Raw genomic sequence first — 26079 nt, 5'->3', positions numbered from 1 at the left:
GAGTAGCTTTTACCAGACTGCTCTAACACACCTTTTCCTCTTGGCAGCATGGTAGTCCATGTGAGCACATCAGCCTGTGTGCCCACATTTCTGCAGGAGACCAGACCAGCTGGGACTAGAGCTTAAGGCCTGAGAGCGATGAAACAGGAGGCAGCTCTGCATGGACGGCCGTGATTCCATCCATGTTGCCCTTGCTGCAGGGAATGTCTTCCCACTCACCCCTCATTCACTTTCAATCACCAGAGCCATCTATGCAAAGGCAAAGGGGCCCCTTACCTACAGAGGGAGTCTACAGCCGCAGTGCAAGGACTGGTGGGAGGGCTTCCTGTCCATCATTCACACACTGATAGCTGGAACTGAGTTACTAGAAGCAGAATACTTATTACATGGTGCCTACACTGTATGCTAATTCATCAAGACTGTTAATAAGTTCACTAATGCTGCTTATGGACCCGAACTATAGCCGGCAGAAGAACACAATAAAGGACTGCCCCCTACAAAGCCATTCTACTAGCCCCTATCTATTATTTATTCAAAGAGAACCTTCATTCAGTTACCCCAGACCTAGCATAGTCACCATTAATGCACTTTGTAGAATTAACTGCATTTAGGAGACTACAGTATATTGCCAATGTTACTGTCCATTGCTGTACTAATGGTGATCATGCTTTTGTTTATGTTGATCCTGGTGCATACTGTTCTCTTATTAGTACTGCTGACCATAATGTATGTTGGGTTGCACTAGTTCTATTGCTAATACTCTTTCATGCCATTATTGTTATCAATAATACTGTGTGAAAAATTATCGTGACGTGGCTTAACTTATTTGTTTGGTGTCTGTTTCTTAAACACGGCATCAATTTTGTGTATCTAGCACAACTTCAGTGATTTCTTTTATATTGCAAGCTGTGTTCATTTAACCTAGTCTCTCGGAGGCAGGCATCCTAAACTGCAAAAAGTAATTTCAGGGAGGTGGTAAACTCATTTCAGGGAGGTGGCACTCTGTGTGCCACCAGCCAAACCCCCCCCCCCCCCCGCACTAATTTAACACAAATAGAGGATGATGAAATGAAATGGAATCAGTATACAGAGGTTTACTTCTTCTGAGAGAAACACTGCACATACAGTCAGAAACACTGCACATGCTGGGATATTTACAGTTATGTGCTGGGGGCTAGTTGCACCCCTAGCACATATGCACACATAATAACAAAGCGAGTGCCTGGGAGCATTCCAGAGCAATTGGGACGCAGACACTATGACAAAGTATCAAAATAACACACACCCAAGAAGGTTTCATCTAAGCAATGTGCTAAGCAACAAGGAAATTGATATATTGTGGCAAAAACAAAGTACAATGGATTATCAGGGTGCCCTAACTGGAAGTAAAACCATATGCTGCTACAACAGTGGTCATGAAGTGTAGGCTTGCATAGGAGCACTAAGCAAAATGGACATTACAGTATGGGCAAAAGAAAGGAACACTGCTATTCTATTTGAAATTCAAATTTTGGAAGATGGTTATTGTGACAGGAGTCACTTTGGGCATGGGGGTTGTGGACCCCAAATTCCTTTAAAGAGGTTGGGAGGCACTATGTCCAGCCTTGTGTGGCTTTCTTATGTTTAAGTCCCCCTGCATCTGTTATGGATGCAGGGTGACCAGGAGGGTGGTGAACACTGAAAATATGGTTTGGACTTCTACAAATGGGGCAGTCATATTCAGGAATAATGTCTCCCTTGTAATATGAAGATTTTTGTTCCCATTTGCCATGAGGTCTCTGAACAGGAAGTCAACTCCTAATATGGTCATTACAGGAAGTTCTGAGGAGACGGACTGTCTGAGGTGGCTCTCCATTCACCTATTGTCAGGTGTGCTAATGACCTCACCTGTTGTCTGCTAAGGGATGTATTGACACTCAGAGTAATGTGTATTAAGGGCTCGTTAGGGAACCATTCTTCTGTATCTGACCAATCCCTGTTGACTCATTTTCAAGTCCTCATTTGCATGGCAGTCCTTCTGGTCAAGTTATCTGACCAATCACTGCTGACTCATTTTCAAGCCCTCATTTGCATGGCTGGAGAGGACCTTATTGGGAACTGCAGGTACTGTGCAATTGACCAATGGGAAAGCGGTTGTTGGGGGAAGGATGTTCCAAATTCTGTATAAAAGTGTGCTGTGTTCTTCCAATAAATGTTGTTCCTGTTTTACCCTCAACTCGGAGCTTTGTCTCGTTCTTGGGGGGATTCACTGTATGCTGTTGGAGACTGATTGCTAGGAGTGTAAGCTGATGTATGCTTTTCCTGTTCGTCTGCTAGCAGCTATTCGTGAGGTTCCAGGTTGGAGTGCTATTTTGTATCCAGTTCGGGAGTTTGGTGTTCTGCAGTAGCTGTGCCTGTCTCTCAGAAAGGGGCATATCGCCTAAACGGATTTTAACCCCTTGTCTGCTGAAACGGTCCATTACAGTTATATTACCTCTATTCTATTCTGTTTTTTATTCTATTCTATTATTTTCTATTCTAGCCAATTATATTCTTTTATTTTCTATTCTATTCTATTATTTTCTATTCTATTAAAATGTATTCTATTAGAATTTTGGGAAATGGTTATATTCTTTCTATTCTATTGTTGTTTGAATTCTATTCTTTACTATTCTATTCAAATTTATTCAATTTGAAATTCGAATTTCGTAAGAAAGTTATATTCTATTTTATGCTATTCTTTTTTCTATTCTATTCTTTTCTATTCTTTTTATTTCTATTCTATCCTTTTCTATAGTATTTGAATTTGAATGTATTCTATTTAAAATTCAAATTTCAGAAGATGGTTATATTCTATTTTTTTTTCTCTATTCTGTTTTATTCTCTAATTAATTTTCTACTCTATTTTGTTACGTTTTATGCAGTTTTTTTTATTTTCTATGCTTTTATTTTCTATTCTATTTTATTCTCTTTGGAAATTCAAATTCGATCGAAAACTATTCAAATTTGAATTTCGTCCGAAAGTTTGTTCCGTTATTTCGGATTCGTTGAAATTCGTTACTATTTTAATTAAAAAATTTGGATACATCTGAATTTCCCCAATAACTAAAAATTTGTCCGAATTTCAATTAAGGAAGGAAATGAACCGCACATGTCTAACGTCTTTTTGCTAATGCCACAAAGGAGTGCAATAGGGTTGATATCCTGGATGTGTCTACTGTCTAACATGGAATATGATTTGGCATTGCTGGAATATTGGTCAAAGCAGTGAAAACTGTAATTCATTATTTCTAAATGTAAAATAATGCAGTTTTGTATGCTGTAGCAATAACAGTAGTCTTCAATGGAAACACTTGAACTCAATAATTTGAAAGGGTTCTTCACATGTTTAGCCATATAGAGTATACTGTATGTAAAACTTTCCCAGACTGACACCCAATGAATTTGCATAATGATTACAGTGGTTAACCTTATTAAGACACATACAGATGTGGTTGTGTGCTTGCGGTTTGCCACGTCACCTTTTTAACCCTAGATGCAAAATATTAAAGCACTTTTGGCACTGAAAATTCTAACATGAGATTTTGCAATTAAAAGGAACATCATAATTACCTTGGGCTGTGCATAGATATGCAAAATGTGGAATCATCCCAATAATTATATGCTGGTATGTGTCCCTTCCCATCAATAACAAAATTTCAAAATGTCAAGACATCATCTCTATCATACTATTTAAATTAATGATACATAATATTCTGTGGCTCTCGTGTGATCACATGACTAAGAATCCACCATGAATCATTCCAAATAAAATGCATTGTGTTGAAAGAAGGTGGTCAAATAAAATTTGGCGGCGTGGTCTTGTGGTCAAACAATCACCTATTAAGCTATAGCCAAAAGTTCTGCTTTTGTCCTATATAAATTTTGCCCCTGGCCATTTGCACATATTCATGGTTTCGTTAGAACATAAGGTTATAGAAAATTTGAATTCCAATGGCAGTGTGGTCCTTCCAAACAACTTTTGATAAGAGACTGGGATCTATGATTGGGCGCGAGTCATTAATTATTTATAGGACAATATACATTTAGTTTAGTTACTTAACTGCCCCATTTACTCCTGTGAGTGAGCTGCTCATTGCAATCTCCAGATGTCCAATAACGTCCAGCTCATCCATGAGTATAAATGGGGCCACGCCATGCATGCAATCCTTCGTTGCATTCCAGTGCTTGCTTGCAACCTCTTTGTAGCCACTTCCTGTCTGCATGCACTTGCCACTGGGTTGGTTGCATATATTTTTTCAGGGAAGATTTCCTGAGACAGTGAACCATGTCAGTTTAACCACTTGCCGACCGCCCGCCGCAGTTTTACTGCGGCAGGCTGGCTTGGCTGCGCGAGTCGACATAGGGGTACATTGGTTCGCCAAACCGCTCCTGGGGGCGAGCACGCGTCATTGGCACCGCGCTCCTGCCCCCGCTGCTGGGTTGCCGATCCACGGGACCGGCGGCCGTGATTGCTCCTCGCAGAGAGAGAAGGAACGGTCAGCTTTTGTAAACACAGCCGACTGTTGTTCTCTCTGAAACGATCACAGAGCGCCTGTGATCCTTCTATATAGGAACACAGGTCTCTCCCCCCACAGTTAGAAAACACTCCCCTAGGCTCACAAATAACCCTTTGAACAGTCTGCCAGTGTCATTATTACAGTAAGAGTATTTTTAGCACTGATTACTATAGTAATGTCACTGGTACCCCCAAAAGTGCCTAGAATGTCAGTTAGGGGTCCGATCTGTCCACCGCAATGTCGCAGTCCCGCTATAAATCGCAGATCGTCGCCATTACTAGTAAAAAAGCAAAATAAATAAAAATGACACAAATCTTTCCCCTAGTTTGTAGAGTTTTTGCGCAAACCAATCAAAATACGCTTATTGCGATTTTTTTTTTTTTTTTACCAAAAATATGTAGAAGAATACAAATTGGCCTAAAATGATGAAACATTTTGATTTTTACATTTTTTTTTTGGGGGGGGGGGGGGGGGGGGTTATATAGCAGAATGTGAAAAAGATTGTTTTCTTTTGTTTTTTTTTTCCAGAATTGTCGCTCTTTTTTTTTTTTTAAAGCGCAAAAAATAAAAATCACAGAGGTGATCAAATACCACCAAAAGAAAGCTCTATTTCAGTACAGCGTCGCACGACCACGCCATTTTCTTTTAAAGTAACGCAGTGCCGAATCACAAAAAATTACCTGGTCATTAAGTGGGCAAATCCTTCTGGTCCAGAACCGGTTAAAGGGTAACTCCACTTTCGTGGGGAACAAAAATAGAAAATAAAGAAAAAATAATATAGCGTATACAATTGCGACACAAATCATATTGTGGTGGAATATTATTAAAAATTACATTTCCTTTTCAATCTGCCGCTGTTGTAATTTTCTGAAAATGCAATCAATATGGCTACCTGGAGATGTTCTGTACACAGAATGTGTACTGACCACACCCAGAGATGTATAGTAACTAAGTAGAACTACGTCACTACTGTACTTAAGTACCGAAAGGCGGTATCTGTACTTTCCTGGAGTAGAATTTTTTTCTCCTACTTCCACTTTTACTTCACTACATTTTTTCAATGATTTCAATACTTCTACTCCGATATTTTTTTTTTGTGCTGCATAGTTACTCATTACAATTATAAAAATTACCACTGTCAGAACAGTAGATGGCAGGTTTCATGAAGCTCAAAACATGTGTATTATCAGCGCATACGAAAATAAAAGCTACTGTATGTATAAATAAAAGCTGCATTTGAAATAATAAAAAACAATATGATGTTCAAACTTTTGACTTCTTTCTTTAACCACTTAAGCCCCGGAAGATTTTACCCCCTTCCTGACCAGGGTTTTTTTTTCGATTTTTTTACTGCGTGAATTTAACGAACAATTGCGCGGTCGTGCGACGCTGTACCTAAACGAATTTCACGTCCTTTTTTTCCCACAAACAGAGCTTTCTTTTGGTGGTATTTGATCACCTGTGCGATTTTTTGATCATGCTCTATAAACAAAAAAGAGCGTAAATTTTGCAAAAATAAAAATATTTTTCACTTTTTTATATATGAAATTACCAAAAAAATGTAAAAATCAAAATTTTTTAACATTTTCGGCCAATTTGTTTTATGCTACATATGTTTGGTAAAAAAAAAATCGCAAAAAGTGTATTTTGATTGGTTTGCGCAAAAGCTATCGCGTTTACTAACAAAGGGAAAGATTTTTGTAATTTTTGGTGTTTTTTTTTAAACGAGTAATGGCGGCGATCTGCGATTTTTTTTGCGGGACTGCGACATTGCGGCAGACAGATCGGACCCTTGACTGACATTTTTGACACTTTTGGGGTTACCAGTGACATTACTACAGTAATCAGTGCTATACATAGGCACTGTTACTGTAAAAATGACACTGGCAGTGAAGGGGTTAACTGTATTGGAGAGGGAGGGGTTAAGTGTGTCCTAGGGGCATGTTTCTAACTGTGATGGGACATGTGTACTGTTGTAAAAACAGAGATCAACGGTTCTACATAGTAGAACCGTCTGATCTCCATTTTTACACAGGGGAGAATGACAGGCAGCTTGTTTACATAAGCTGCCTGACTTTCTCCCTCTCTACCGACGATCGTAGTGTGACCGGCGGACATCGGGTCCGCCGGTCACATGCGCGGACTCCTCTGTGAACGAGCCGGGCAGGCGCGCGCCTCAGCGGGCGTGCGCTCGCCCGCTATTGGCTCCCAAGCCGGTCACAGGCGAGCGACGTAGACCTACGTCACTCTGCCTGGATGGGGCTGACTGCCGCAGTAAATATACTGTGCGCATTCGGCAACCGGTCAATAACTACATAACACAGTACTTGTACTTTTACTTTCAGTACTTGAGTAGCAATTTTTTTTTCAACACTACTGGTACTTTTACTTTCAGTACTTGAGTAGCAAAATTTTTTAAAAAAACTACTTGCAATACTTAAGTACAAAAAATGTTGAATACTTTAGTACTTCTACTCAAGTCACTTTTTGATAGAGCACTTCCACTTCTACTCAAGTCACTTTTTGATCGAGCACTTGTACTTTTACTCAAGTATGGGTTTCGAGTACTTTATACAACTCTGACCACACCCCAGAAACATAATTTCCTGCTTGTGTGATTGGCTCACCAATTTTCCCAGAAGTCTGCACTAAGATACAAGTCAGATTTCTGGCATCCCCTGCAACAACAATTTTATTTTTTGTGAGATACTCCCAATAGGAACACGTCTAAAGGGATGCAGACTCAGCAGCTTTCCTCATTAGAGCCCTGCAACTGCCACAGCTGATAGATAATTATGAAACCACTCCCAGTTGACCCACTCAGCACAGAGACACAGAGAAAAAAACAATGATTTCTTCAGAATAACAAAAGTTAGAAATCCGCAACGATGTTTGTTAAAATCCTTGTGATGTACAGAGATCACCCAGAGGGGAATGTTTTTTTCTCAACTAAAGTGGAGTTACGCTTTAAATTATGATAAAACCGCCACTTGTAATATCCATCAGAAGCCTGTGTGACAATTTATTCTGGGTCCTAATAGACCATCTCTGTCTTATATCCACTAAAGTTGGTGGCACAAGTACACATGCATTTAGTATGTCACAGGCAATCCCAGTACATAGCAACTAACATCAATGATTGGTTACTATTCCTTCCATGTACTATGTCCTTTACTAATAGGACATTCCTTCCACTGATATAACTGATGGAACACTATTCCGCCAACTGATACCAATGATGGGGGATTATTCCTGCCACTGAGACCAATGATGGGACACCATTCCTCCCACAGGCACTAACAATGGGGCATTCATCATCCCATGAATATCAATGATGGGAGACTATTCCTCGCACTTATACCAATGATGGGACACCATTCCTGCCACTGGCACCAATGATGGGACACTATTTCTCCCACTACTACCAATGATGGGACACTATTCTTCCCACAGACACTAACAATGGGGCATTCATCATCCCACTACTACCAATGATGGGACACTATTTCTTCCACTACTACCAATGATGGGACACTATTCTTCCCACAGACACTAACAATGGGGCATTCATCATCCCACTACTACCAATGATGGGACACTATTTCTCCCACTACTACCAATGATGGGACACTATTCTTCCCACAGACACTAACAATGGGGCATTCATCATCCCACTACTACCAATGATGGGACACTATTTCTTCCACTACTACCAATGATGGGACACTATTCTTCCCACAGACACTAACAATGGGGCATTCATCATCCCACTACTACCAATGATGGGACACTATTTCTCCCACTACTACCAATGATGGGACACTATTCTTCCCACAGACACTAACAATGGGGCATTCATCATCCCACTACTACCAATGATGGGACACTATTTCTTCCACTACTACCAATGATGGGACACTATTCTTCCCACAGACACTAACAATGGGGAATTCATCATCCCATGAATATCAATGATGGGACACTATCCCTCGCACCAATACCAATGATGGGGCACCATTCCTCCCACAGGCACCAACAATGAGGGATTCATCATCCCACGAATATCAATGATGGGACACCATTCCTTCGCTCTAATATCAATGATGGGACAATATTCCTCCTCCTACTGACCACAGGCGCTGTGTAATTTTTTATTTTTTTTTACTCCCTCTGACCACCAGGCCTAAAGGCATTGTTGTCTCCCACTGATGCTGGGGCATTTTCTACTCCCACCTGTCACAGTCCAGCCCCTCTAAAGTCTGAAGGACAGTAATCTAGCTCTTTGTTTTGACAGTTTGTGGATCCCTGCCCTAATGTATCTGTGTGATATCCATAATAGCAAGGTTAATGAGAAATGTATTGGGTTGTATATGGTTCAGCAGAGATCATATATACTGTGTACAGCATAGATCATCTGCTAGAATACTGATGTGTCTGTTCCTGTCAATCATTAGCAGCAATTGGTTGAGCCGTTGAGGTGCAACGCAGGAGACCTGATGCAATCTGTATTTGGATGCCTGGCCAGGAAGAGGCACTGGTCTGGCTGGCTATGGGGCCTGTTGGGGAACTTAGCATTTGTTACACTCGCCTCTGTTAAGGTCTGGTTTATGCCTATGTAGGTTGCGTTTTTCAATACATGTTTTTGATCTATTGAAATCTATGGAACCAAAAAACTGAAAAAAGTCCCTGGCCCCTTTCCATAAAATGCACAGATGTGAACGTGACCCATAGGAAACCATATTAAATGGACTGTAATGTGTTTCTGCAAAACAGAAAACGCACTATAAAATGAATAGGTGTGAACCAGGCCTTAAACCACCTTAGCTGAGTCCTCATTAACCGCTTCTGGTCCACCCGCCGCCTTTTACTGTGGCCCTCCTTCGCGAACCGACGTAGACCTACGTCGGTCGCGCGCAGGCAGTCGGCAGCATGCTCCCGCTCCCACTTGGCAGCGGTAAAGCCGCTGCACGGGGCAGGCAGCTCCGATTGCCGCCTGACACCAGCGATTGCTCCCCGCTGAGAGAGAACGGTCAGCTGTTGTAAACACAGCTGAATGTTCTTCTCCCTGAAATTATCACAGAGCTCATGTAAACCTTCTATATAGGATCACATGTCTCTATGATCATTTCAGAAGCCACACACCCCCCACAGTTAGAATCACTCCCTGAGGCTCACATTTAACCCCTTGATCACCCACAATGTTAACCCCTTCCCTGCCAGTGTCATTATTACAGTAACAGTGCATATTGTTGCACTCATTGCAGTAGTAATGTCACTGGTCCCCCCAAAAGTGTCAAAAATGTCAGTTAGGGGGTACGATCTGTCTGCCGCAATGTCGCAGTCCCGCTAAAAATCGCAGATCGCCACCATTACTAGTAAAATAAAAGACAATAAAAATGACATAAATCTTTCCCGTAGTTAGTAGATGCTATAACTTTTGCGCAAACCAATCAAAATACGCTTATTGCAATTTTTACCAAAAATATGTAGCAGAAAACAAAATTAGCCTAAAATGTAATAAAATTGTGATTTTACATTTTTTTTTTTGAGAATGTTATATAGCAGAAAGTGAAAAATATTGTTTTTTTTTGTTTGTTTTTTTCAGAATTGTCGCTCTTTTTTTGTTTATAGCGCAAAAAATGAAAATTGCACAGGTGATCAAATACCACCAAAAGAAAGCTCTATTTGTGGGAAAAAAAGGACGTCAATTTTATTTGGGTACATCGTCGCACGACCGCGCAATTGTCCATTAAAGTAATGCAGTGCCGAATTGCAAAATATGGCCTGGTCATTCAGGGGGAAAATCTTCCGGTCCAGAAGTGGTTAATAAATCAGCAACCATATAAGTATATCCAGTACATAACATTTACTGAACATAAGCAGTTAAAACAATAAAAACAATAAAAAGACCCATCCCTCAAAAAGACAGGTTCCTTGTCAGAAAATAAATATTTTCTCCAGAAAGTAACAGATCTGATAAATATCTCATTTATATGTAGCGGCTAAGTATAATAATGCTTACATACATATCAAATAGGATATTTGTTCTTACGGTGAAACCTTTTCTTGGAGTCTTAATGAGGATTGCAGGAAGTTTTTTACCTTTGGGTTATACTGTCGAAAACAGAAGAGTTGGACACTGGCAAATGAAAAAGTGTAAGCCACCAAAATGACACCCCAACAGCTTGCAGGCCCAAGAAAACAGAGAACAGGGGACTGCTTGCACCTCAAAAAGACACCTTAAAGCGGAGTTCCACCCAAAAGTTGAACTTCCGCTTTAAATACTGCTGACCCCCTGACATGCCACATTTAGCATGTCATTTTTTTGGGGGGGGGGGGGCAGGTACCTAGATTTGATAGGTACCCGCTCCCACTTCCGCTCGGGCCGCCTAGGCAGCTCGAGCGGAAGTTCTCCTCTCCCCCTCCCTCCCTGCAATCTTCTGGGACACGTCACAGGTCCCAAAAGATTGCCCGGCCATTCACAACGCGCAGGGTTCGGACGTTCGGACGGCCTCATCGCTGGATCGTGGGACAGGTAAGTGTGTGTTTATTAAAAGTCAGAAGCTACACTTTTTGTAGCTGCTGACTTTTAATAAACACAAAAATGAGTGGAACCCGCTTTAAGTACCTATGTCCAAAGTTGGCATCAGATGAGGCCTGAACATCCACCTGGTAGAACGTTAGTGTGAAAAGAAGACCAGGTGATAGCCTTAAAAATGCAAAAAAATGTTAGTAGCACACATAGATCTAGTAGTGTGCCTTGACATGAGAGCTTGGAAACCAACCCTTGAGACTATAAGAGTGAACGCTGGTCTGTCTGCACAACCCAGTGGAATGAGAAGTGAGTTTGCAGTTATGGGGACCATCTGGGAGGACAGACTTTTGGAAAGAAGCAGTGGCTGAGAAATAGACTTTCCAAGTCCAAAACACATCTAGACAATAGAGGGAAATTTCCTTTTGGTGAATTGGAGCTTGATAGGAGGGATGGAAGAATGGTATCTTGACTGAGGTGAATGGCAGAAACTACCTTGGGCAAGAAGAAAGCTCTAGTTTAAAATACTACCTTGTGCCTATGCAAAACCATAAAAAGGTCCCTTTTTCTTTTCCCGACAGTTCGAATACTCGCTTTGCAGAGGTGATGGCTACAAGGAAACGCGTAGGGCAGAGATGGAGTGTACCCAGAAGCGGAAGTGACGTCCATACCAACACGGGCTTAACACTCGTAATACTGCCGATTACAGAGATTCTTATATGTTCTTTCTTAATAAAATTTTCAGATTACTACACCATGAGAAGATTTTCATTATCCCCACTTCTAAAAGAAAGTATAGATGGCACAGTGTAATAAGCGATTACATAGTGGAAGGAGCTGTATGGGCTATCTGTATCAAGGACCCTCCAGAGAATCCAGCTTGTTTAAAGAGGCTTATCACAAGAAAAAGAGAGGTGAGAGGCTAGTGAGCACTGGGTTGGTGGTACTCTGATGAAGATAATCACTTACCTCTAGACATCTATTGGTGAAGGGATTCACCGAATACACCCCACAGGATATTCACTTTTATATTGATTTTCTTTATTTTTTCATCAATTTACTTACTTTTTGGTATTTTTCTTCTACTTTGTATATTGTTTTTTCTTTGGCACGGATAAATGTGGATTGATCACTGTGTTGGATATTCACATTATCATATGGACACTTAACACTTGGCTGGACTATCACATTTTTTACTATACACGTTGGATATTTGAGCACATGATTATGTATATTATTTATTATATGTATTTTTTCAAAATGTACTGTATACACTATTTTAGCATTGACCTATATCACTTAACACACAGGTATCTATATATATACATATATATATACAGTGGGTACGGAAAGTATTCAGACCCCCTTAAATGTTTCACTCTTTGTTATATTGCAGCCATTTGCTAAAATCATTTAAGTTCATTCTTCTTCCTCATGAATGTACACATAGCACCCCATACTGACAGAAAAACACAGAATTGTTGACATTGTTGCAGATTTATTAAAAAAGAAAAACTGAAATATCACATGGTCCTAAGTATTCAGACCCTTTGCTGTGACACTCATATATTTAACTCAGGTGCTTTCCATTTCTTCTGATCATCCTTGAGATGGTTCTACACCTTCATTTGAGTCCAGCTGTGTTTGATTATACTGATTGGACTTGATTAGGAAAGCCACACACCTGTCTATATAAGACCTCCCAGATCACAATGCATGTCAGAGCAAATGAGAATCATGAGGTCAAAGGAACTGCCTGAAGAGCTCAGAGACAGAATTGTGGCAAGGCACAGATCTGGCCAAGGTTACAAAAAGATTTCTGCTGCACTTAAGGTTCCTAAGAGCACAGTGGCCTCCATAATCCTCAAATGGAAGACGTTTGGGACGACCAGAACCCTTCCTAGAGCTGGCCGTCCGGCCAAACTGAGCTATCGGGGGAGAAGAGCCTTGGTGAGAGAGGTAAAGAAGAACCCAAAGATCACTGTGGCTGAGCTCCAGAGATGCAGTCAGGAGATGGGAGAAAGTTGTAGAAAGTCAACCATCACTGCAGCCCTCCACCAGTCGGGGCTTTATGGCAGAGTGGCCCGACGGAAGCCTCTCCTCAGTGTAAGACACATGAAAGCCCGCATGGAGTTTGCTAAAAAAACACCTGAAGGACTCCAAGATGGTGAGAAATAAGATTCTCTGGTCTGATGAGACCAAAATAGAACTTTTTGGCCTTAATTCTAAGCGGTATGTGTGGAGAAAACCAGGCACTGCTCATCACCTGTCCAATACAGTCCCAACAGTGAAGCATGGTGGTGGCAGCATCATGCTGTGGGGGTGTTTTTCAGCTGCAGGGACAGGACGACTGGTTGCAATAGAGGGAAAGATGAATGCGGCCAAGTACAGGGATATCCTGGACAAAAACCTTCTCCAGAGTGCTCTGGACCTCAGACTGGGCCGAAGGTTTACCTTCCAACATGACAATGACCCTAAGCACACAGCTAAAATAACGAAGGAGTGGCTTCACAACAACTCTGTGACTGTTCTTGAATGGCCCAGCCAGAGCCCTGACTTAAACCCATATGAGCATCTCTGGAGAGACCTAAAAATGGCTGTCCACCAACGTTTACCATCCAACCTGACAGAACTGGAGAGGATCTGCAAGGAGGAATGGCAGAGGATCCCCAAATCCAGGTGTGAAAGACTTGTTGCATCTTTCCCAAAAAGACTCCTGGCTGTATTAGATCAAAAGGGGGCTTCTACTAAATACTGAGCAAAGGGTCTGAATACTTAGGACCATGTGATATTTCAGTTTTTCTTTTTTAATAAATCTGCAACAATGTCAACAATTCTGTGTTTTTCTGTCAGTATGGGGTGCTATGTGTACATAGGAGGAAGAAGAATGAACTTAAATGATTTTAGCAAATGGCTGCAATATAACAAAGAGTGAAAAATGTAAGGGGGTCTGAATACTTTCCGTACCCACTGTATATATATATATATATATATATATATATATATATATATACACACTTTTCAAGCTACACCTAGTTCTACATCTGTAAGAGGTAGCGCTTCCCTATATTGAACATTGGCTACAAGGAATGTCACCTTGTGGGTGAGAATAGATATAGGAATGTCTCTAATAGGTCTAAACAGTGGTTTTGAAGTGCAAAGTGAAAGACAGATTCAGACCCCACCGAGTCAAATGGGAACTAACAGGAGAGCTACCTTGGGGGATAATAAGCATTTGGGGGAAGCAAACAGCTTTTCAAGATATTTCCACCTTCTGTAAACATAGAAACATAGAAACATAGAATGTGTCGGCAGATAAGAACCATTTGGCCCATCTAGTCTGCCCAATATATCTGAATCCTATGAATAGTCCCTGGCCCTATCTTATATGAAGGATAGCCTTATGCCTATCCCATGCATGCTTAAACTCCTTCACTGTATTTGCAGCTACCACTTCTGCAGGAAGGTTATTCCATGCATCCACTACTCTCTCAGTGAAGTAATACTTCCTCATATTACTTTTAAACCTTTGCCCCTCTAATTTAAAACTGTGTCCTCTTGTGGTAGTTTTTCTTCTTTTAAATATGCTCTCCTCCTTTACCTGTAAAGAAAATGTCAGAACAGCAGGTGTAACAGAAAGGTCTCTGTTACCTTCCGGGCCAAAGACTGGAAACAGCACTGGTAGAAGCAACAGGCTGATCCTCTAGTTTCAAAGTGGTGCACGCCACAATGATAAGAGTTAAAATGAAAGTAAACCCATCCATTTAGCAGTTTCAAAAAACAGTTACATTTCTGGCACATGCCGGGAATGTAACACTACCATTGGTTGTGCTCTCAACCAAACTGTCAAACCATCTAATTAATGGCTGGTGTCATAACTGATCACATGTGCAGCATCATGGCAATTGTAGATTAAACCAAGATGGCAGCTTCCTTGGCTGAAAATGATAGAGGGTTTACTTCCACTTTAAAATTGTCTCTTAATTTGGGAGCAATAGCACCACAAGCCAACTCGCCTAGGGTAAAATCATCTCACAAAGATGGACTTTGACTGATTCTGGATGACTCGGAATCAGATAGGGTCTGTGCAGCTGAAGACTCCAAAGCCACTAAAGCTGTGGGCAGATCAAATACAAAGTCTGCAGAGAAGGGCATGGGATCGCACCTGTGACTTTTGCATTGAGTTGGCAAATAAGTGGGTTACACAGTTACATAGTAAGTCAGGTTGAAAAAAAAGGCACAAGTCCATCTAACTCAACCAGAAAAAATAAATAAAACAACCATACAATCCCATATACACAATCCTATCCCCGCAATTGGGGGATTTGGTTTATAAAATTTCACATGACGCCCAATGGAACTGAAGAGGACTGGTGATAATGGAATATACTGTAGGAGCAGAGGCCAACATGACTATAGCCTACAGACATTGGCACCATTACTAGGTGTACTACATGTTGCGGTTGCATGGCAGTGAAGCATTTAAGTCCCCGTTCACACTGAGGCGACCTGTGAGGCGACCTGGTCGCCATACAGGTCGCCGTAGGTCGCCTCCCATAGGGAAGCTGCGGACCCGTTCTAATAGGAGCGACACAAGTCGCTCCGACTTAGAAAAAGGGTCCGAAGCTTCTTTGGGGCGACCAGGAGGCGACCGCCATAGACTTCAATGTTATGAAGTCCGTGGCGGCCGCTCCGAGGTCGCGGCGCGCTGCTCGCACCGCTTGTATGTGAACGGGGCCTAAGGCTCAGGGTAAGAGGCAGGGTCACTTCCGAGCTATCCCTAAAATGTCCATTCAAGTGCAGTAAAAGAGATCGACCATAGCAGCAATGTAGAAGAGTCTTGATTGAAAGAAAACATTATGAGGAAAACTAGGTTAGTCTTTTACGCAGCATAGCTAAATAAAAGACATATTCTTCGTACGACACTAGAAAAGTACTGAGACACATTGGAAGTGAGAGGCGTTATCTTGGGCTAGCCTACAGGTTTTTATTTTGTAAGTATCCAGTACTCTTTTAGTCAACAGTCAAATTAGAATTACTGTCAGACTGGTGTCAGTGTGCCCCTATCAGCCATGCGCCACTCAGCCTGTGCTGTTACCTTCTAGATTTGCATTATATTGAGCCTTGTCCTACCCTGACCCCTCAGGTCTCAGTCTTCTATTGCTCGGGCTAGTCAGTGTCTACCAGGGTTATCATGTGGCACTGTGTCATCTAGCCCTTTATTCTTTTACTGTGACATGCACCACCACCATCTCCATGCAGATCATTTCCTGATGTTACTTGAACCAAGAATCCCAATACTGCAAGGCACCTGCTTCTAGTAAGTATTATTAAAGTTACTCACATGTATTGTTGCTTGTAGTTTTTACTGATGTCAGGAGATCTGATTTTCTGCATGAGGATTCTGATCACATTGAGGAATATGATGAAATTTAGCTGAAGTATAAGATATGAAAAATAACGTATTAGATTTAGGAAGGCAATCCATGGCTATTCAGTTGTTGTCAATCATCTGTTGTAGGTTATGCAGATTCAGAGAAATAAATGACTTAAAAAAATAATCACTCCTAGTCACCCTTTCTTTAAGAGCGGATTCACACTTGCTGAACGGGAAAATATTCCATTTTCATGTGTGGGCTGGTGTCCATGCTGGATGAGCTTCTTTTGAATAGTATGTTTGTGAATGGAATGGTGCAGACACTTTTGTGGTCTTAAGTATACAGTATCTACACTCACTGGCCACTTTATTTTGTATACCTTGCTAGTACCGGGTTGGACCCCCTTTTTGCCTTCAGAACTGCCTTAATTCTTCACGGCATAGATTTAACAAGGTGTTGGAAACATTCCTCAGAGATTTTGGTCCATATAGACATGATAGCATCACGCAGTTGCTGCAGATTTGTCGACTGCACAACCATGATGCAAATCTCCCGTTCCACCAAATCTCAAAGGTGCTCTATTGGATTGAGATGTGGTGACTGTGGAGGCCATTGGAGTACAGTGACCTCATTGTCATGTTCAAGAAACCAACCAATTACATGAGCGCTGGGAGACGCTCTCATATAGGTACAGATCGGCATATTTTTTATATAGTACAGACACAGGGGCGCATAATGTTATGTTGCAGAGGCAATGGGATGTTTTTATTGTGTTGACTTAACAACCACTTTAAATCTCCTTTCTTCCCCATTCTGATGCTCGGTTTGAACTTCAGCAAGTCGTCTTCACCATGTCTAGATGCCTAAATGCATTGAGTTGCTGCCATGTGATAGGCAGATTAGCAATTTGTGCTAGCAAGCAATTGAACTTGTGTACCTAACAAAGTGGCCGGTGAGTGTATATTAACAAACAATGTACAAATTTATAATTCCAATAACCATTGGAATTCCTGCAGGAGATCACCACCACACCCCATTACCCCTTCCAGTACCTATTCTCTTCCCGCAATATTTACTTGAAGGTTTATAGCTTTGTTATATCAATTATTGACTACTTAACTTCTCATTATACTTTAACTCTTTGCTGACAAGGCCTTTTTCTAACACTTGTTGTTTACAAGTAAAAGTATTTTTTGCCCAAAACCCCAAAAACATTATATATATATATTTTTAGCAGAAAATAAAATGGCAGTCATTGCACTTTTTTATGTAACCATGTTTATGGGCAGCGTTTTTTCAAACCCATTTTTTGGGGAAAAATACACTTTAATAAAGTAAAAAAGAAAAAAAAAAAAAACAATAGATATCCCACTTTTTTTGTATAGTATAAAAATGATGTTACACCAATTAAATAGATAACTAACATATCATGCTTAAAAATTGTGCAATGGTGCCAAACTACGGTTCCTAAAAACCTCCATAGATTTTAGATTTCTACAGGTTACCAGTTTAGAGTTACAGAGGGGGTCTAGTGCTAGAATGATTGCTCTTAGTCAGACGTTACCTCACATGTGGGGTGTGAACACCATTTACAAATGTGGGCATGATCTTTGTATGTGTTCACCACTGCATGCAAGCATGCAAAGACAAGGGCGTTTCAATTTTTTTTAACTTATTTATTTTATTAAATTTTTAAGATTTTTACACGGTTCCTTTAAAAAAATGTTTTTGATCACTTTTATTGTAAATAAACATCCCTTGCAATAACAATAGAACATGGCAGGTCCTGTTTATGCAGAGATCTGGGCTCTAAAAGACCCCAAATCTCTTCTCTACCCTTAAAAGCGAAAGGTCAAAAAAAAAAAGTTTGATCTCTTGCTTAAAAAAAAAAGAATAAATGGCCTTGTTTACATGTGGCTGGAGCCGGAAGTGACGTTGTGATGTTGCTCCGGTCCTCCTAGGGCACAGAGATTAGTGGAGGCTATCTTTCCTTCGCCCATCTCCGTGCCCAGCCGCCACCAGCGTCAGATCGAATTTCAGGCTTCCCGATCTGCTAGGTAGGCCTAAAAACCACGGTAAAGGGAGGGGTGGGGAATGAATCCACTGTTTAGAGCACTTTTATGAGAAAGACCAGCGCTTAAAGCGGAGTTCCGGGCACAGATGTCATTTTTTAATGAACATACCCCCGGGACAGTCAGGGCTAGCACATTCCACAATGGCTAGCCTCTGATCTGTCCCGGTTCGCACTTACCTTTTAGAAGAAATACTTACTTATAAAATTTCTTCCACAGCGTTTCCATCTCTCTTGTGGGCAGCTGAAGCCGGCGCGGTCCTCTTCTGCGTCTTCTTCCGCGTCTTCTTCTCCCAGAATGCGCCGCACCGGCCCCTCTCGTCACTTCCGGTGCGGCGCCGCATTCCTAAACAGCTTCTGGGAAGTGACGAGCGGGGCCGGTGCCGGTGTAACGTTAAAAAACCATACCCCGTGAAGAAACCATACCCTCGTCACTTCCGGTCTGAAACAGCTGAGCAGTGCAGTAGTGCGCATGCTCAGAGCCCCGGATACGTGATTGAAGAAGAAAGAATTTGAGAAGTGCGCATGCTCGGTGGGCATGAAATTATCACGGCACTGTTTGTAATGTTATACTTGCGGCGGGTACATTAAAACACTTCGGGTGCAACATAAATCATGTCCTCTCCTATCGCTGTAACATCCCTCATCTCCGGTAATAAATATAAAAGCGGCGGCGGGTGTATGAGACGTAAATGTGACGGCGATCGCGGCTCCGTGATCCGCTTTTATATTTATTACCGGAGATGAGGGATGTTACAGCGATAGGAGAGGACATGATTTATGTTGCACCCGAAGTGTTTTAATGTACCCGCCGCAAGTTTAACTACCGTGAGAAATCCATACCCTCCGTAGCGGAACCGGAAGTGACGAGGGTATGGTTTTCTCACGGGTATGGTTTTTTCACGGAACACCGGCGCATTGATTCCTGGGAGTGATGACGTTTAGCTCCCAGGAATCATCGCAGCGCAGGAAGTGACGGGGTGAGCCGCGGCTCCGAGGGAGGAAGTACCCTGAGGTGAGTATTTACGATCGTCAATTACAAGGTGAGTTTTAAAAAAAAAAAAAAAAAAAAATCTAACTATCCAATTCCTTTTCAGGTTAGGCTGAACTAGCGGACGGGCACAAAAAAAAAATATCGTTTTTGTGCCCGGAACTCCGCTTTAAGGGAGAAAATGATACTGGGGTTATAGCATCTAACTGCAGCCAGAACCCCAGCATTTAACGTCAAAGTAATGACGTATTTTCTCAGTTAGGCGGTCTGCAAGTGGTACATGCTGCTTCATGTTGCATGAATCGTGTAAATGCTTGCATATATTATTTTTAAAAATGCAAAGCTAATTGCAAAAAAAACCTCCTTCCAGTGTTCCATTGGGGAGATGTTCATTCACTTCCAAAATTTCAGGAAAAGCCCCCTTTCAGACAGTCGTCATCAAAACTGGTGTCCCCATTGGTAGATTACCTGTCACCTCCTGTTCTTATGTCGAATATACTGTAACATTTTGTAACTCATTTTTGATCATGGTCACCAGGAAAAAATGGTGAGTGGCTTTAATGTGGTTGAGTCACTAGTTTAAATTTCTTTTATCCCCTCTATTTTAGGCAGATTTAGAGCCGGTTCACACTGCCGCGACCATAAGTCGCCCCATGTTGGAGCGACTTTTTACCGCGATTTTACCGCGACTTTACCGCGATTTTACCGCGACTTCAGCGCGACTTGTGAATTATTTTGAGTGACTTATATGACAGACGACTTTGTATTTGGCCAATCAGAATATGATATAGGTGTTGTGACCTAATTCCCCTTTTCTGTTTTTTTTTACTCATTTCCTCATTGCCCACCAGTGCCACGTATCAGTGTCCACCAGTGCCACTGCCCACCAGTGCCACGTATCAGTGTCCACCAGTGCCACTGCCCACCAGTGCCACGTATGTGTCCACCAGTGTCACGAATCAGTGTCCACCAGTGCCACGTATCAGTGCCACGAATCAGTGTCCACCAGTGCCACGTATCAGTGCCACAAATCAGTGTCCACCAGTGCCACGTATCAGTGGCACGTATCAGTGTCCACCAGTGCCACGTATCAGTGCCACAAATCAGTGTCCACCAGTGCCACATATCAGTGCCACGAATCAGTGTCCCCCAGTGCCATGTATCAGTGCCACGTATCAGTGTCCACCAGTGCCACTGCCCACCAGTGCCACGTATGTGTCCACCAGTGCCACTGCCCACCAGTGCCACAAATCCGTGTCCACCAGTGCCACATATCAGTGCCACGACTCAGTGTCCACCAGTGCCACGTATCAGTGCCACAAATCAGTGTCCACCAGTGCCACATATCAGTGCCACGTATCAGTGTCCACCAGTGCCACATATGAGTGCCATGTATCAGTTCCACGAATCAGTGTCCACCAGTGCCACATATCAGTGCCACGAATCAGTGTCCACCAGTGCCACGTATCAGTGCCACGAATCAGTGCCACGAATCAGTGTCCACCAGTGCCACGTATCAGTGCCATGTATCAGTGTCCACCAGTGCCACGTATCAGTGCCACGAATCAGTGTCCACCAGTGCCACATATCAGTGCCATGAATCAGTGTCCACCAGTGCCACGTATCAGTGTCCACCAGTGCCACGTATCAGTGCCACATATCAGTGCCATGAATCAGTGTCCACCAGTGCCACATATCAGTGTGACGAATCAGTGTCCACCAGTGCCACGTATCAGTGCCACTAATCAGTGGCCACCAGTGCCACGTATCAGTGCCACGAATCAGTGTCCACCAGTGCCACGTATCAGTGCCACGTATCAGTGCCACGTATCAGTGCCACGTATCAGTGCCCACCAGTGTCACATATCTGTGTCCACCAGTGCCACTCACACAGACCAAGCAGAGATAATGGAATATATATACCATTACATATATATGTATATATATATATATATACACACCATATACCATATAGGCATGACTGCAATGTGGGGAATGCCTGGCTAATCTCTTTCTTCTTCCTAGAAAGTCTGATAACAAGTCGCTTCAATTAAGATAAGGAGGCGACTCCCATTGAAGTATATGGGACAAGTCGGATCACATGTCGCCTCAAAGTAGTACAGGACCCTTTTCTGAAGTCAGAGCGACTTCAGTAGTGCCAATTAAGACGGCACTGATTGATTAACATTGCTTTTGTTATGTCAAGCAATCTGGGGCTACCTGGGGCTACACAAGTCGCCTCAGAAGTCGTGCTAGTGTGAATGGGCTCTTAAAGCACTGTGTTTATTTTTTAAAGAATATATTCCTAAATACCTTTTTCAACAGCTCCACTGTGTGGTTAGCAGTCCCTGGTCTAAGGAGAGCAGCAGGAGGGGCTGGGATTCCCCTCTAATGTCAGCCGGTCAGCAAAGGGAGACCATGTGACCACACAGCGGAGCTATGCAAGAAAGGTATTTAGGAATATAATTTTAAAACATTGGCACACAGTACTTTAGAGCTGCCTAAAACAGAGGGGATGTCAGCGATTTCAATTCAATACAAATCAATTATAGGAATAGCCTCAGAAAGGGGGGGCAGGGAGGAGATCAGCTCTCACACAGACTACTGAGCTGATAAGCAGGGCGGGAGGGGGGAGAAGGGGAGAGGGAGAAACTAAGAGCAGAAAGCAGGATGACAGAGGCACGTAAACTGTCCACGGTATCACGGATCAGCAGTCATTATTACTGTGGTCGGCACACATAGGGGGACACAGGAACAGGCAGGAGCAGCCAGGTATTTTATATCATGCAATGGAACAAATTACACAGCACAAGCACTATGCTATAGACCATGTTTTAAAGGATTAAAGGAAGAGGAGCATTTTTTTTTAGGGTTACAGCCACTTTTAAAGTGGTTGTAACCCTAAAAAAAAAAAAAAAAGAGAGATCCTGTTCCCTTATAGCAGGTAAACAGCACAGTGCTTGTGCTATCTAACCTCTCACTCTCTAAGCTGTAAAAAAAACCTGGTTGATCCTGCCAGTTCCCGTGTCCCCTTGGTGTGCTGACCACAGTAATCATGGCTGCTGATCCCGGATTACCGTGGTCAATTTACATGCCTCTGTCATCCTGCTGCTCTCCTCTCTCCCTCTCTGCCTGTCAGCTCCCGTGTGTATGAGCTGCCCCTCCCCTCTTTACTATTAATAGTAAAGTAAAGTTAAATAAGATATATTAGCTGGACCCTCTCTTTTATGAAGCCATCCTACACTGTGTAAGTGTAAAACAATGCCTCTAAATACCTTATCTCCGATCTGTTCTAGCCAGTCACATGACCTCCGACCAGTCTCCTCCTCGGATGTAAAGGCTACAACGGAAGGGTCTGAGTGGACAGCACAGCAGTCACGTGACCTCCCCGGCTGACGCCAGAGGGGATCTCGGCCTCTCCCGCTGTAGTCCTTAGATTGGAGGAGGAGAGCGGTCAGAGGTCACGTAACCGGCCATAAAATTCTACATGGCGCCTTCAATGCAAATGAAAACGCACTGCATTTGGGGGCACCACTACTGCAGTACCATGAAGTTTTGTGCAGTGTGTTTTGAAAAAGTAGTGCTTGCACTACTTTTTCCACAGTCCAGTGTGTCTTGCAGATCACTTTAAGAGTCCTCAGCCCTGATTCAAGCTCACTAAAATATCGAAACTCCTTGATAGGGAGAAGCAAATCTGGAGGAGCGTGTACTCCTAAAAAGATTACAATTGCATGCAGACTGTTCTAGGAACTTGTTGATGCTGGATGTCTTCCAGAAATTAAATGTAAGTAAATGAAGCAGGCTCTGACTTGTTGCGGCTCCTAATGCACACTGAGAAGCTCAGAGTGTGTATCAAAATTGAAGTAAGCAATTTAAGTTCAGGAATGAGCCACTTATGCAACTGTGCAAGAATTATAGCAAGTCAACAATTAAGGTTTAATTAAGGGAGTGTGTGTATTAATATTAATTTGAAAATATTTTTAAAAAGAGACATTGGAACACTTACTCTCTTTTTTTTTTCTGTCTGTGCTGTCCTGACAGGAGGTGAGATGAAAGCTCACCAGCAGCAAATCAAACACTGACAGAGGCTCTAACCCTTCCTCACTATGTAAAGTTTTGGCTAAATTGGTTTTGTACACTTAAAAAAAAAAGAAAAAAAAAAGACTTTAGCTGAATTACCAGCATCCATGTACACATTCCCTCAAAATCATAATATAATATGATACATAAATCAAATATAATGAAAATATAATTACAAATATCGCCATCAGAATTGGAGTCTTGATTATCCACCAGTAACTATTTTCATAATCATCCCAGCATCTGTCCGGAAAAAGAGGTAGAAAAAAAGTGAGTTTTCGTAAGTAAATTTCTATTATTTTTTTTAAACGGTAGGGAAGGGTACAAATCCCAGGTAGTTTATTTTTTGCTGTCTATGTCCCGTTGAGGAGATTTCCCTCCCCTTTCTGTCCTGGAGACACAACAGGAAGTTAGAGGAAACTTCTACAAAGGGATTGAAACTACCATGTTGGACAGATGTCAACGGAACAGATGTTCACATTGTTCACATATACCTATATATGTTCACATATATGTTCACATATACCTCACCTCTTGTTCTAGTGTTAACAAATGTTGGATTTCCCATCATTTTCTGTCTCTGTGACAGCACGTATTGGAAAAACCAAGGGGTGAGTCACAGACAGAGTAAAAACTTGTCCGGGTTCCTTATGTTATACAAAACGAAAAAAAGGTTTAGGTGATCTTTATGGAGACATTAGAGGTCTATTAGACCCTTGTTGCCTCCCCTGCCCTCCAAGACAGCTGATCAAAGACAGATCTATTTTGTAAGCTGCTTCCCTGGCTGTAACGGCCAGGGAAGACACTTTGAAGCCAGAAGCAACAAGGATGTTGCACTTCCGGTTTTAGTTTATCACAAAGGAGATGGAAGACCAGATATTACACCATCTTCTCTGTGGGCAGCAATGTCCAACTGCTTACAGTGCATGAACGGCAGTGGGCAGCAGCGGGAAGGGGAGGGAGGCTCCGTAGTGCTGTAAAATTGATCAGACGGCTGTAGAGCCGCCCAGATCACTTTTACAAGAAAGCAGATTGTGGCCTTTAAAAATCCATACCAGGATCAAGGCTCCAGCTGCACCCTTGATCCTGGTATAACCACTTGCTGTCCAGGACGTACAGTATATATACTGTTTGTACACTGGGTGGCAAGTGATAAAAGTGAAGAGAGAGAAAGCTGGGCTTCCATTATGCCCCCAATTACCTTTCAGGAGGGATGGGCCACCTCCAGGCTCACCTGCCCCCTATCTATCCATTAGCTTGCATGTGCTCCCACTGTGGAGACTCTTTAAAATTCATTAGAGTTAGGACTGCAGGTAACAGGGAGCCTTGACGTGGCCCTGCAGCTTTCACATGCGTTTGCAAATGTGTGCTAACTAAACCCCTGTATTGACGCAAACTGTTAGACAGGCCAATTTGGTTGATAAAGAGACTGGTTGGCAAATTGAACTGGGAATTTTATCTTTGTTTGTTTCAAGTGATAAAAGTGTACTGGTACTGGATAACGAAAGAACTACACTAATCTACCTGTCACATACTGTAGTAGGCATTGGGTGCTACTGCCAGACCTTACCTGTCTAATAACAGCACCACTGGAATCTCCATAATGTGGACCTTGCATCTCATTGACAAGATCTTCCTATTTAAGGTGCCCCTCCACCTCCCTAGAACACTACATGAAAGTGCAAACAAATCTTGGGGGGGAGGGAGAAATGATATAATGACATACTTTTACCTGGCTTCCTACCATGGCACCAAGATGAGGGTGAGATTCCTCCTTCTTCCAGTCAGACCTCAAAGAATAAGTGGCCCAAATCTAGCAAGAAGACGATCCTGCACTGTGTGCCAATTGAAGTGAGCCAATTCTCTAATGGCTAATGGGGCCAAAGTGACTTTTGAACATTTAAAAGAGCAGAGTGGAAATTCTATCTCAAATGAATGAATTCCTAACAGTGATTATTGAGAATTTTCATACATGTATTGCAGACCCCAGACTGAGCTGGCTGTATTGTACTAGGTTCCATTCCCTGTGAGGCACAAGGCAGCCAGGTGCACAGCAGCTCACAACCACTCAACTCAGGAAACAGGCAGTGCATGACTTTTTGGAATTTATTTTCTGATATAACTTGCGTAGGGTGCAGGCGAGCCTTTGGATACTCCAAACTAGCAGAAAGATAATAGAGGACAATTGTAACTGTGCTGTTTCTTCAGGGTGCCACCACCCTCTTATATTCAGTGTTTAGTGAACTACAACTCAAGGGACCCTATTGCAAAGGTAATGCCTGAGTAATCAAACTGAAAAAGGCTCTTCGAAAAGATGGCAATGACAGTCTCTGGGATCTTTGTGCTTGTACTCATGGTGCTGTGGGTACTTCATTGCTTTCTTGCGGTACCAGCCAGCCTCTGTACTTGATGTCTCAGGTCAGATCTTATGTGGACTTCCTGCACTACTCTTCAGGAATTAGGGACATAGGTCCCCTAGATCCTAGTTG

General features: G+C 42.3%; 1 protein-coding gene across 1 annotated transcript in view; it reads right to left on the bottom strand.

The window, feature by feature from the left end:
• The window catches only part of LOC309567195 (vasoactive intestinal polypeptide receptor-like), a 137648-nt gene that overhangs the window by 21539 nt on the left and 90030 nt on the right, over positions 1–26079 (bottom strand). The window contains exons 9-10 of the mRNA XM_082272562.1: positions 23767–23833; positions 16415–16506 (exon numbers count right to left, since the gene is read on the bottom strand). Of these exons, the coding sequence (XP_082128688.1) occupies positions 16415–16506; positions 23767–23833 (159 nt within the window). The remainder of the gene's footprint in view (positions 1–16414; positions 16507–23766; positions 23834–26079) is intronic.

The sequence above is a fragment of the Pelophylax lessonae genome (assembly GCF_965119305.1).
Source record: "Pelophylax lessonae genome assembly, chromosome: 11".
Classification (NCBI taxonomy): Eukaryota; Metazoa; Chordata; class Amphibia; order Anura; family Ranidae; genus Pelophylax; species Pelophylax lessonae.
This window is presented reverse-complemented; position numbering and strand designations above follow the sequence as displayed.